Source organism: Salvelinus fontinalis, chromosome 31 (genome assembly GCF_029448725.1).
Source record: "Salvelinus fontinalis isolate EN_2023a chromosome 31, ASM2944872v1, whole genome shotgun sequence".
In the NCBI taxonomy this organism is placed as follows: domain Eukaryota; kingdom Metazoa; phylum Chordata; class Actinopteri; order Salmoniformes; family Salmonidae; genus Salvelinus; species Salvelinus fontinalis.
Window position 1 is genome coordinate 1,670,946 of NC_074695.1, and position 14,199 is coordinate 1,685,144.

Below are 14,199 nucleotides of genomic sequence, written 5' to 3' on the forward strand. Positions count from 1 at the left end.
GATTAGCCGTGAGATTAGCCGTGAGTTTAGCAGGCCATGAGAAATGAGTGAAGGTTGATTGGTGTGTGTGACTCTCTGTCTCTCCAGATACATAGAGAACTAGTTACTACCGTACCTTCAGTTCCTGGGAACCACATGCAGGGGAGACAAGAGGGTTAAAGGGGAGTTAATCCCGCTGCTACTACAGTACGAGACAAGAGGGTTAAAGGGGAGTTAATCCCGCTGCTACTACAGTACGAGACAAGAGGGTTAAAGGGGAGTTAATCCCGCTGCTACTACAGTACGAGACAAGAGGGTTAAAGGGGAGTTAATCCCGCTGCTACTACAGTACGAGACAAGAGGGTTAAAGGGGAGTTAATCCCGCTGCTACTACAGTACGAGACAAGAGGGTTAAAGGGGAGTTAATCACGCTGCTACTTCAGTACGAGACAAGAGGGTTAAAGGGGAGTTAATCCCGCTGCTACTACAGTACGAGACAAGAGGGTTAAAGGGGAGTTAATCACGCTGCTACTACAGTACGAGACAAGAGGGTTAAAGGGGAGTTAATCACGCTGCTACTACAGAACATCACTACATCCTCCTGGATAGTCTTCATCATCCTTAGAAACAACCAACGGAGGCTGGTGGGCGGTAATCTGGGAGGACAGGCACATTGTAACGTGTAATCTGGGAGGACAGGCTCATTGTAACGTGTAATCTGGGAGGACAGGCTCATTGTAACGTGTAATCTGGGAGGACAGGCTCATTGTAACGTGTAATCTGGGAGGACAGGCTCATTGTAACGTGTAATCTGGGAGGACAGGCTCATTGTAACGTGTAATCTGGGAGGACAGGCTCATTGTAACGTGTAATCTGGGAGGACAGGCTCATTGTAACGTGTAATCTGGGAGGACAGGCTCATTGTAACATGTAATCTGGGAGGACAGGCTCATTGTAACGTGTGATCTGGGAGGACAGGCTCATTGTAACGTGTAATCTGGGAGGACAGGCTCATCGTAACGTGTGATCTGGGAGGACAGGCTCATTGTAACGTTTAATCTGGGAGGACAGGCTCATTGTAACGTGTAATCCGGGGGGACAGGCTCATTGTAACGTTTAATCTGGGAGGACAGGCTCATTGTAACGTGTAATCTGGGAGGACAGGCTCATTGTAACATGTAATCTGGGAGGACAGGCTCATTGTAACGTTTAATCTGGGAGGACAGGCTCATTGTAACGTGTAATCTGAGAGGAGAGGCTCATTGTACCGTGTGATCTGGGAGGACAAGCTCATTGTAACGTGTAATCTGGGAGGACAGGCTCATTGTAACGTGTAATCTGGGAACACAGGCTCATTGTAACGTTTAACCTGGGAGGACAGGCTCATTGTAACGTGTAATCTGGGAGGACAGGCTCATTGTAACGTGTAATCTGGGAGGACAGGCTCATTGTAACGTTTAATCTGGGAGGACAGGCTCATTGTAACGTGTAATCTGAGAGGAGAGGCTCATTGTAACGTGTAATCTGGTTGGACAGGCTCATTGTAACGTGTAATCTGGGAGGACAGGCTCATTGTAACGTGTAATCTGGGAGGACAGGCTCATTGTAACGTGTAATCTGGGAGGACAGGCTCATTGTAACATGTAATCTGGGAGGACAGGCTCATTGTAACGTGTGATCTGGGAGGACAGGCTCATTGTAACGTGTAATCTGGGAGGACAGGCTCATCGTAACGTGTGATCTGGGAGGACAGGGATATAAACTGGAACAACTAGAGGACTGGAGTAGCCCAGGCCTGAACTAGAGGGATATAAACTGGAACAACTAGAGGACTGGAGTAGCCCAGTCCTGAACTAGAGGGATATAAACTGGAACAACTAGAGGACTGGAGTAGCCCAGGCCTGAACTAGAGGGATATAAACTGGAACAACTAGAGGAGTAGCCCAGGCCTGAACTAGAGGGATATAAACTGGAACAACTAGAGGACTGGAGTAGCCCAGGCCTGAACTAGAGGGATATAAACTGGAACAACTAGAGGACTGGAGTAGCCCAGTCCTGAACTAGAGGGATATAAACTGGAACAACTAGAGGACTGGAGTAGCCCAGGCCTGAACTAGAGGGATATAAACTGGAACAACTAGAGGAGTAGCCCAGGCCTGAACTAGAGGGATATAAACTGGAACAACTAGAGGACTAGAGTAGCCCAGGCCTGAACTAGAGGGATATAAACTGGAACAACTAGAGGACTGGAGTAGCCCAGGCCTGAACTAGAGGGATATAAACTGGAACAACTAGAGGACTAGAGTAGCCCAGGCCTGAACTAGAGGGATATAAACTGGAACAGCTAGAGGAGTAGCCCAGGCCTGAACTAGAGGGATATAAACTGGAACAACTAGAGGACTGGAGTAGCCCAGGCCTGAACTAGAGGGATATAAACTGGAACAACTAGAGGACTGGAGTAGCCCAGGCCTGAACTAGAGGGATATAAACTGGAACAACTAGAGGACTGGAGTAGCCCAGGCCTGAACTAGAGGGATATAAACTGGAACAACGAGAGGACTGGAGTAGCCCAGGCCTGAACTAGAGGGATATAAACTGGAACAACTAGAGGACTAGAGTAGCCCAGGCCTGAACTAGAGGAATATAAACTGGAACAACTAGAGGAGTAGCCCAGGCCTGAACTAGAGGGATATAAACTGGAACAGCTAGACGACTGGAGTAGCCCAGGCCTGAACTAGAGGGATATAAACTGGAACAACTAGAGGAGTAGCCCAGGCCTGAACTAGAGGGATATAAACTGGAACAACGAGAGGACTGGAGTAGCCCAGGCCTGAACTAGAGGGATATAAACTGGAACAACTAGAGGACTAGAGTAGCCCAGGCCTGAACTAGAGGGATATAAACTGGAACAACTAGAGGACTAGAGTAGCCCAGGCCTGAACTAGAGGGATATAAACTGGAACAACTAGAGGAGTAGCCCAGGCCTGAACTAGAGGGATATAAACTGGAACAACTAGAGGACTAGAGTAGCCCAGGCCTGAACTAGAGGGATATAAACTGGAACAACTAGAGGAGTAGAGTAGCCCAGGCCTGAACTAGAGGGATATAAACTGGAACAGCTAGAGGACTAGAGTAGCCCAGGACTGAACTAGAGGGATATAAACGGGAACAGCTAGAGGAGTAGCCCAGGCCTGAACTAGAGGGATATAAACTGGAACAGCTAGAGGACTAGAGTAGCCCAGGCCTGAACTAGAGGGATATTAACTGGAACAACGAGAGGACTAGAGTAGCCCAGGCCTGAACTAGAGGGATATAAACGGGAACAGCTAGAGGAGTAGCCCAGGCCTGAACTAGAGGGATATAAACTGGAACAACTAGAGGACTAGAGTAGCCCAGGCCTGAACTAGAGGGAAATAAACTGGAACAACTAGAGGAGTAGCCCAGGCCTGAACTAGAGGGATATAAACTGGAACAACTAGAGGACTAGAGTAGCCCAGGACTGAACTAGAGGGATATAAACTGGAACAGCTAGAGGACTGGAGTAGCCCAGGCCTGAACTAGAGGGATATAAACTGGAACAGCTAGAGGAGTAGCCCAGGCCTGAACTAGAGGGATATAAACTGGAACAGCTAGAGGAGTAGCCCAGGCCTGAACTAGAGGAATATAAACTGGAACAGCTAGAGGACATACATTTGGACTAATGCTGCATTCAAGACCACTGGGAACTCTGGGGGGAAAAACAAGTTCCGACTTGGAAAAATCTTTCTGAACGATCATCTTAGAGCTCCGACTTTCCAACTTGAAGGTCACTGACATCATGATTTGACCTTGTTTCTGAGAGATCCCAGTGAGGTCATGATTTGACCTTGTTTCTGAGAGATCCCAGTGGAGGTCATGATTTGACCTTGTTTCTGAGAGATCCCAGTGAGGTCATGATTTGACCTTGTTTCTGAGAGATCCCAGTGAGGTCATGATTTGACCTTGTTTCTGAGAGATCCCAGTGGAGGTCATGATTTGACCTTGTTTCTGAGAGATCCCAGTGAGGGTCATGATTTGACCTTGTTTCTGAGAGATCCCAGTGAGGGTCATGATTTGACCTTGTTTCTGAGAGATCCCAGTGAGGTCATGATTTGACCTTGTTTCTGAGAGATCCCAGGTGTCTTGAAAGCACCAATGGAGATAAAACAGGTATGAATGTGAGAAGGATTCTTACCCTCCACTTGGCCTTAGCAAAGTTCTTCTCAAACTGGGCACACACTCCATCCTTCAGGTTCTTCTCCGAGGCCCCGTTACCAGCAATCCTGACAGAACCAGAAACATGGTCATGACAACATTGAGTTAGCCTGTAGGTGGGAAGCTAGAGGACTTATGTTCTCATGACGAGACTCTGTTTACTAAATAGTGTGTGTGTGTCTGTGTTAGTGTATCTGTGTGTGTGTGTGTGTTAGTGTGTGTGTTAGTGTGTGTGTGTGTGTGTGTGTGTGTGTGTGTGTCTCTCTCTGTTAGTGGAGGGTAATGTAGTGCACTACATTACCCCCTCTAGTTGACCTGCACTGCATTACCCCCTCTAGTGGACCTGCACTACATTACCCCCTCTAGTGGACCTGCACTGCATTAACCCCTCTAGTGGACCTGCACTACATTACCCCCTCTAGTGGACCTGCACTACATTACCCCCTCTAGTGGACCTGCACTACATTACCCCCTCTAGTGGACCTGCACTGCATTACCCCCTCTAGTGGACCTGCACTACATTACCCCCTCCAGTGGACCTGCAGTACATTACCCCCTCTAGTGGACCTGCACTGAATTACCTCCTCCAGTGTACTTGCACTACATTACCCCCTCTAGTGGACCTGCACTACATTACCCCCTGTAGTGGACCTGCACTACATTACCCCCTCCAGTGTACACGCACCACATTACCCCCTCTAGTGGACCTGCACTACATTACCCCCTCTAGTGGACCTGCATTACATTACCCCCTCCAGTGGACCTGCACTACATTACTCCCTCTAGTGGACCTGCCCTACATTACCCCCTCTAGTGGACCTGCACTACATTACCCGTTCTAGTGGACCTGCACTACATTACCCCCTCCAGTGGACCTGCAGTACATTACCCCCTCTAGTGGACCTGCACTGAATTACCTCCTCTAGTGGACCTGCACTACATTACCCCGTCCAGTGTACACGCACTACATTAACCCCTGTAGTGGACCTGCACTACATTACCCCCTCTAGTGTATATGCACTACATTACCCCCTCCAGTGTACCTGCACTACATTACCCCCTCCAGTGTACTTGCACTACATTACCCCCTCTAGTGGACCTGCACTACATTACCCCCTGTAGAGGACCTGCACTACATTACCCCCTCCAGTGTACACGCACCACATTACCCCCTCTAGTGGACCTGCACTACATTACCCCCTCTAGTGGACCTGCATTACATTACCCTCTCCAGTGGACCTGCACTACATTACTCCCTCTAGTGGACCTGCCCTACATTACCCCCTCTAGTGGACCTGCACTACATTACCCGTTCTAGTGGACCTGCCCTACATTACCCCCTCCAGTGGACCTGCACTACATTACCCCCTCTAGTGGACCTGCCCTACATTACCCCCTCTAGTGGACATGCACTACATTACCCCCTCTAGTGGACCTGCACTACATTACTCCCTCTAGTGGACCTGCACTACATTACCCCCTCTAGTGGACCTGCACTACATTACCCCCTCTAGTGGACCTGCACTACATTACCCCCTCTAGTGGACCTGCCCTACATTACCCCCTCCAGTGGACCTGCACTACATTACCCCCTCTAGTGGACCTGCCCTACATCACCCCCTCCAGTGGACATGCACTACATTACCCCCTCTAGTGTACCTGCACTACATTACCCCCTCCAGTGTACTTGCACTACATTACCCCCTCCAGTGGACCTGCACTACATTACCCCCTCTAGTGGACCTGCCCTACATTACCCCTCCAGTGGACATGCACTACATTACCCCCTCTAGTGTACCTGCACTACATTACCCCCTCCAGTGGACCTGCACTACATTACCCCCTCTGGTGTACTTGCACTACATTACCCCCTCCAGTGTACTTGCACTACATTACCCCCTCCAGTGGACCTGCACTGCATTACCCCCTCTAGTGTACATGTACTACATTACCCCCTCCAGTGTACTTGCACTACATTACCCCCTCCAGTGGACCTGCACTACATTACCCCCTCTAGTGGACCTGCCCTACATTACCCCCTCCAGTGGACATGCACTACATTACCCCCTCTAGTGTACCTGCACTACATTACCCCCTCCAGTGGACATGCACTACATTACCCCCTCTGGTGTACTTGCACTACATTACCCCCTCCAGTGTACTTGCACTACATTACCCCCTCCAGTGGACCTGCACTGCATTACCCCCTCTAGTGTACATGTACTGCATTACCCCCTCTAGTGTACATGCACTACATTACCCCTTCTAGTGGACCTGCACTACATTACCCCCTCTAGTGGACATGCACTGCATTACCCCCTCCAGTGGACATGCACTACATTGCCCCCTCTAGTGGACCTGCACTACATTACCCCCTCTAGTGGACCTGCACTACATTACCCCCTCTAATGGACCTGCCCTACATTAACCCCTCCAGTGGACCTGCACTACATTACCCCCTCTAGTGGACCTGCCCTACATTACCCCCTCCAGTGGACATGCACTACATTACCCCCTCTAGTGTACCTGCACTACATTACCCCCTCCAGTGTACTTGCACTACATTACCCCCTCCAGTGGACCTGCACTACATTACCCCCTCTAGTGGACCTCCCCTACATTACCCCCTCCAGTGGACATGCACTACATTACCCCCTCTAGTGGACCTGCACTACATTACCCCCTCCAGTGGACATGCACTACATTACCCCCTCTAGTGTACTTGCACTACATTACCCCCTCTAGTGGACCTGCACTGCATTACCCCCTCTAGTGGACCTGCACTACATTACCCCCTCTAGTGGACCTGCAGTACATTACCCCCTCTAGTGGACCTGCACTGAATTACCTCCTCTAGTGGACCTGCACTACATTACCCCCTCTAGTGGACCTGCACTAAATTAACCCCTGTAGTGGACCTGCACTACATTACCCCCTCTAGTGTATATGCACTACATTACCCCCTCCAGTGTACCTGCACTACATTACCCCCTCCAGTGTACTCTCACTACATTACCCACTCTAGTGGACCTGCACTACATTACCCCCTGTAGTGGACCTGCATTACATTACCCCCTCCAGTGGACCTGCACCACATTACCCCCTCTAGTGGACCTGCCCTACATTACCCCCTCTAGTGGACCTGCACTACATTACCCGTTCTAGTGGACCTGCCCTACATTACCCCCTCCAGTGGACCTGCACTACATTACCCCCTCTAGTGGACCTGCCCTACATTACCCCCTCTAGTGGACCTGCACTACATTACCCCCTCCAGTGGACATGCACTACATTACCCCCTCTAGTGTACTTGCACTACATTACCCCCTCCAGTGTACTTGCACTACATTACCCCCTGTAGTGGACCTGCACTGCATTACCCCCTCTAGTGGACATGCACTGCATTACCCCCTCTAGTGGACATGCACTACATTACCCCTTCTAGTGGACCTGCACTACATTACCCCCTCTAGTGGACATGCACTGCATTACCCCCTCCAGTGGACCTGCACTACATAACCCTCTCCAGTGTACTTGCACTACATTACCTCCTCTAGTGTACCTGCACTACATTACCCCTCAAGTGTACATGCACTACATTACCCCCTCTAGTGGACCTGCACTACATTACCCCCTCTAGTGGACCTGCACTACATTACCCCCTCCAGTGGACCTGCACTACATTACCCCCTCTAGTGGACATGCACTACATTACCCCCTCTAGTGTACCTGCACTACATTACCCCCTCCAGTGGACATGCACTACATTACCCCCTCTAGTGTACCTGCACTACATTACCCCCTCCAGTGGACATGCACTACATTACCCCCTCTAGTGGACCTGCACTACATTACCCCCTCTAGTGGACCTGCCCTACATTACCCCCTCTAGTGGACCTGCACTACATTACCCCCTCTAGTGGACCTGCATTACATTACCCCCTCCAGTGGACCTGCACTGCATTACCCCCTCTAGTGGACCTGCACTACATTACCCCCTCCAGTGGACCTGCACTACATTACTCCCTCTAGTGGACCTGCACTACATTACCCCCTCTAGTGGACCTGCCCTACATTACCCCCTCTAGTGGACCTGCACTACATTACCCCCTCTAGTGGACCTGCATTACATTACCCCCTCCAGTGTACTTGCACTACATTACCTCCTCTGGTGTACCTGCACTACATTTAACATTTTGGTAATTTATGTGTGTGTGTGTCTGTGTTAGTGTGTGTGTTGTGTGTGTCTCTGTTAGTGTGTGTCTCTGTTAGTGTGTGTCTCTGTTAGTGTGTGTGTTAGTGTGTGTGTGTGGTGTGTGTGTCTGTGTGTGTGTGTGTGTCTGTGTTAGTGTGTGTGTGTGTTAGTGTGTGTGTGTTTGTGTGTGTGTGTCTCTGTTAGTGTATGTGTCTGTGTGTGTGTGTCTCTGTTAGTGTGTGTGTGTTAGTGTGTGCGTGTGTGTGTGTTAGTGTGTGTGTGTGTGTGTCTGTGTGTGTGTGTCTCTGTTAGTGTGTGTGTGTGTTAGTGTGTGTGTGTGTGTGTGTGTGTTAGTGTGTGTGTGTTTGTGTGTGTGTGTGTGTGTCTGTGTTAGTGTGTGTGTGTGTGTGTGTGTGTGTTAGTGTGTGTGTGTTAGTGTGTGTGTGTGTGTGTGTTTGTGTGTGTGTGTGTCTCTGTTAGTGTGTGTGTGTGTGTTTGTTAGTGTGTGTGTGTTAGTGTGTGTGTGTGTGTCTGTGTGTGTGTGTCTCTGCTAGTGTGTGTGTGTGTGTTAGTGTTAGTGTGTGTGTGTATGTGTGTGTGTGTGTGTGTTAGTGTGTGTTAGTGTGTTAGTGTGTGTGTGTGTGTGTGTGTGTGTGTGTGTGTGTGTGTGTGTGTGTGTGTGTGTGTGTGTGTGTGTGTGTGTGTTAGTGTTAGTGTGTGTGTGCTCACCACTTGTGTAAGAGAGCATCTGCAGCTGTGATTCTCAGCATCTGGTCCACCTCCATCAGCCTACACACTAACTCCTTAGCTGAGAGGGGGGGGGGGGGCAGAAGGGAGAGAGAGGATGTGCAGTACAGTAAGTCATTGTTATGTACCTGCACTACATTACCCCCTCTAGTGGACCTGCACTACATTACCCCCTCTAGTGGACCTGCACTACATTACCCCCTCCAGTGGACCTGCACTACATTACCCCCTCTAGTGGACCTGCACTACATTACCCCCTCCAGTGGACCTGCACTACATTACCCCCTCTAGTGGACCTGCACTACATTACCCCCTCTAGTGGACCTGCACTACATTACCCCCTCCAGTGGACCTGTACTACATTACCCCCTCTAGTGGACCTGCACTACATTACCCCCTCTAGTGGACCTGCACTACATTACCCCCTCTAGTGGACCTGCACTACATTACCCCCTCCAGTGGACCTGTACTACATTACCCCCTCTAGTGGACCTGCACTACATTACCCCCTCTAGAGGACCTGCACTACATTACCCCCTCTAGTGGACCTGCACTACATTACCCCCTCTAGTGGACCTGCAGTACATTACCCCCTCTAGTGGACCTGCACTACATTACCCCCTCTAGTGGACCTGCACTACATTACCCCCTCTAGTGGACCTGCACTACATTACCCCCTCTAGTGGACCTGCACTACATTACCCCCTCTAGTGGACCTGCCCTACATTACCCCCTCCAGTGGACCTGCACTACATTACCCCCTCTAGTGGACCTGCCCTACATCACCCCCTCCAGTGGACATGCACTACATTACCCCCTCCAGTGGACCTGCACTACATTACCCCCTCTAGTGGACCTGCACTACATTACCCCCTCTAGTGTACCTGCACTACATTACCCCCTCTAGTGGACATGCACTACATTACCCCCTCTAGTGGACCTGCACTACATTACCCCCTCTAGTGGACATGCACTACATTACCCCCTCTAGTGTACAGCCCAACCCTGGTCCTCCAGTACCCCGAACACATTTTTATTGAAACCCTGGACAAGCACACCCAACTAATCATCATGCCCTCTGAGTTTAATAAGGTAAGTTTGTACAGGGCTACAACAAAAATGTGAACTCTTGGAGGGTACTGGAGGACCAGGGTTGGGCTGTTGGTGGTACTGGAGGACCAGAGTTGGGCTGTTGGTGGTACTGGAGGACCAGGGTTGGGCTGTTGGGGGTACTGGAGGACCAGGGTTGGGCTGTTGGTGGTACTGGAGGACCAGGGTTGGGCTGTTGGGGGTACTGGAGGACCATGGTTGGGCTTTTGGGGTTACTGGAGGACCAGGGTTGGGCTGTTGGTGGTACTGGAGGACCAGGGTTGGGCTGTTGGGGGTACTGGAGGACCAGGGTTGGGCTGTTGGGGGTACTGGAGGACCAGGGTTGGGCTGTTGGTGGTACTGGAGGACCAGGGTTGGGCTGTTGGTGGTACTGGAGGACCAGGGTTGGGCTGTTGGGGGTACTGGAGGACCAGGGTTGGGGGTACTGGAGGACCAGGGTTGGGGGTACTGGAGGACCAGGGTTGGGCTGTTGGGGGTACTGGAGGACCAGGGTTGGGCTGTTGGTGGTACTGGAGGACCAGGGTTGGGGGTACTGGAGGACCAGGGTTGGGGGTACTGGAGGACCAGGGTTGGGCTGTTGAGGGTACTGGAGGGCCAGGGTTGGGCTGTTGGTGGTACTGGAGGACCAGAGTTGGGCTGTTGGTGGTACTGGAGGACTGGAGTTGGGCTGTTGGTGGTACTGGAGGACCAGAGTTGGGCTGTTGGGGGTACTGGAGGACCAGGGTTGGGCTGTTGAGGGGTACTGGAGGACCAGGGTTGGGCTGTTGAGGGGTACTGGAGGACCAGGGTTGGGCTGTTGGGGGTACTGGAGGACCAGGGTTGGGCTGTTGGGGGGTACTGGAGGACCAGGGTTGGGCTGTTGGGGGTACTGGAGGACCAGGGTTGGGCTGTTGGGGGTACTGGAGGACTGGAGTTGGGCTGTTGGGGGTACTGGAGGACCAGGGTTGGGCTGTTGGGGGTACTGGAGGACCAGGGTTGGGCTGTTGGGGGTACTGGAGGACCAGGGTTGGGCTGTTGGGGGTACTGGAGGACCAGGGTTGGGCTGTTGGGGGGTACTGGAGGACCAGGGTTGGGCTGTTGGGGGGTACTGGAGGACCAGGGTTGTGCTGTTGGGGGTACTGGAGGACCAGAGTTGGGCTGTTGGGGGTACTGGAGGACTGGAGTTGGGCTGTTGGGGGTACTGGAGGACCAGGGTTGGGCTGTTGGGGGTACTGGAGGACCAGGGTTGGGCTGTTGGGGGTACTGGAGGACCAGGGTTGGGCTGTTGGGGGTACTGGAGGACCAGGGTTGGGCTGTTGGGGGTACTGGAGGACTGGAGTTGGGCTGTTGGGGGTACTGGAGGACCAGGGTTGGGCTGTTGGGGGTACTGGAGGACCAGGGTTGGGCTGTTGGGGGTACTGGAGGACCAGGGTTGGGCTGTTGGGGGTACTGGAGGACCAGGGTTGGGCTGTTGGGGGGTACTGGAGGACCAGGGTTGGGCTGTTGGGGGGTACTGGAGGACCAGGGTTGTGCTGTTGGGGGTACTGGAGGACCAGAGTTGGGCTGTTGGGGGTACTGGAGGACTGGAGTTGGGCTGTTGGGGGTACTGGAGGACCAGGGTTGGGCTGTTGGGGGTACTGGAGGACCAGGGTTGGGCTGTTGGGGGTACTGGAGGACCAGGGTTGGGCTGTTGGGGGTACTGGAGGACCAGGGTTGGGCTGTTGGGGGGTACTGGAGGACCAGGGTTGGGCTGTTGGGGGGTACTGGAGGACCAGGGTTGTGCTGTTGGGGGTACTGGAGGACCAGAGTTGGGAAACACTGATTTAGCAGACACTCGTCTCATCCAGAGCGACTAATCACGGAACTAAGGTAGGCCACCTATATATCACAGTCAGTTCGGGCAGAAAAAAAACGTTTGTCAAAAAAGCAGCTATCAGGGACATCGGTGTTAGTGCAATAAAGACAGGTACCACAGTAAGATGTATAGTTTATTTCTTCAAAGTTGTGTACCGGGAACAGATGTATGTGTGTGTTGTGTTGTTGTGTTTTTGTGTTGTTGTGTTGTTGTGTTGTTGTGTTGTTGTCGTTGTTGTGTTGTTGTGTTGTTGTGTTGTTGTGTTGTCGTTGTTGTCGTTGTTGTGTTGTTGTTGTTGTTGTCGTTGTTGTCGTTGTTGTGTTGTTGTGTTGTTGTGTTGTTGTGTTGTTGTTGTCGTTGTTGTCGTTGTTGTCGTTGTTGTGTTGTTGTGTCGTTGTTGTCGTTGTTGTCGTTGTTGTCGTTGTTGTGTTGTTCTCGTTGTTGTGTTGTTGTTGTTGTGTTGTTGTGTTGTTGTGTTGTCGTTGTTGTCGTTGTTGTGTTGTTGTGTTGTGTTGTTGTCGTTGTTGTGTTGTTGTGTTGTCGTTGTTGTCGTTGTTGTGTTGTTGTTGTTGTGTTGTTGTTGTTGTGTTGTTGTTGTTGTGTTGTCGTTGTTGTCGTTGTTGTCGTTGTTGTCGTTGTTGTGTTGTTGTGTTGTTGTGTTGTCGTTGTTGTGTTGTTGTGTTGTCGTTGTTGTGTTGTTGTGTTGTTGTGTTGTTGTGTTGTCGTTGTTGTCGTTGTTGTGTTGTTGTGTTGTTGTGTTGTTGTGTTGTCATTGTTGTCGTTGTTGTGTTGTTCTCGTTGTTGTGTTGTTGTTGTTGTGTTGTTGTGTTGTCGTTGTTGTCGTTGTTGTGTTGTTGTCGTTGTTGTGTTGTTGTTGTTGTGTTGTGTTGTTGTGTTGTTGTGTTGTTGTGTTGTTGTGTTGTTGTGTTGTCGTTGTTGTCGTTGTTGTGTTGTTGTTGTTGTGTTGTTGTGTTGTCGTTGTTGTCGTTGTTGTCGTTGTTGTGTTGTTGTTGTTGTGTTGTTGTGTTGTTGTGTTGTTGTGTTGTTGTGTTGTTGTTGTTGTTGTGTTGTTGTGTTGCTGTGTTGTCGTTGTTGTCGTTGTTGTGTTGTCGTTGTTGTGTTGTCGTTGTTGTGTTGTTGTGTTGTCGTTGTTGTCGTTGTTGTGTTGTTGTGTTGTTGTGTTGTTGTGTTGTTGTCGTTGTTGTGTTGTTGTGTTGTTGTGTTGTTGTGTTGTTGTCGTTGTTGTCGTTGTTGTCGTTGTTGTGTTGTTGTGTTGTTGTGTTGTTGTGTTGTCGTTGTTGTCGTTGTTGTGTTGTCGTTGTTGTGTTGTGTTGTTGTGTTGTTGTCGTTGTTGTGTTGTTGTGTTGTTGTGTTGTCGTTGTTGTGTTGTTGTGTTGTTGTCGTTGTTGTCGTTGTTGTCGTTGTTGTCGTTGTTGTCGTTGTTGTCGTTGTTGTGTTGTTGTGTTGTTGTGTTGTTGTGTTGTTGTGTTGTCGTTGTTGTGTTGTTGTGTTGTTGTGTTGTTGTCGTTGTTGTGTTGTTGTGTTGTTGTGTTGTTGTCGTTGTTGTGTTGTTGTGTTGTGTACCTGGAACAGAGATGTCGTCCCAGTAAGGAGCGTCAAACTCAAACTCCCCGGCGACGATACGACAGAAGATGATCCGGTTGTGAAGGTCTGTGTTTTCTTCTTCTGTCTCGTCGTAGAACGGAGGATTCCCCGACAGACTGAGAGAGGGAGGGATGGAGAGAGAGGGAGATTGAGAACGGAGACAAAACATGAAGTAAACCGATCATTTCCATCAGACAGCTGTAGAAGTCATTCTCAAACCGATTTATTTACCAATAATGATGAGTTACTACTGGGGACAGGACTAGTCATTATGAGTTACTACTGGGGACAGGACTAGTCATTATGAGTTACTACTGGGGACAGGACTAGTCATTATGAGTTACTACTGGGGACAGGACTAGTCATTATGAGTTACTACTGGGGACAGGACTAGTCATTATGAGTTACTACTGGGGACAGGACTAGTCATTATGAGTTACTACTGGGGACAGGACTAGTCATTATGAGTTACTACTGGGGACAGGACTAGTCATTA

At 50.4% G+C, this 14,199-nt stretch overlaps 1 protein-coding gene across 1 annotated transcript in view; it reads right to left on the minus strand.

The window, feature by feature from the left end:
* The window catches only part of LOC129829411 (FYN-binding protein 1-like), a 27,769-nt gene extending 13,790 nt beyond the window's left edge, over positions 1 to 13,979 (minus strand). The window contains exons 1-3 of the mRNA XM_055891091.1: positions 13,683 to 13,979; positions 9,137 to 9,215; positions 4,193 to 4,280 (exon numbers count right to left, since the gene is read on the minus strand). Of these exons, the coding sequence (XP_055747066.1) occupies positions 4,193 to 4,280; positions 9,137 to 9,215; positions 13,683 to 13,872 (357 nt within the window). The 5' untranslated portion in view covers positions 13,873 to 13,979. The remainder of the gene's footprint in view (positions 1 to 4,192; positions 4,281 to 9,136; positions 9,216 to 13,682) is intronic.
* Between the last annotated feature and the right edge of the window lie 220 nt (positions 13,980 to 14,199).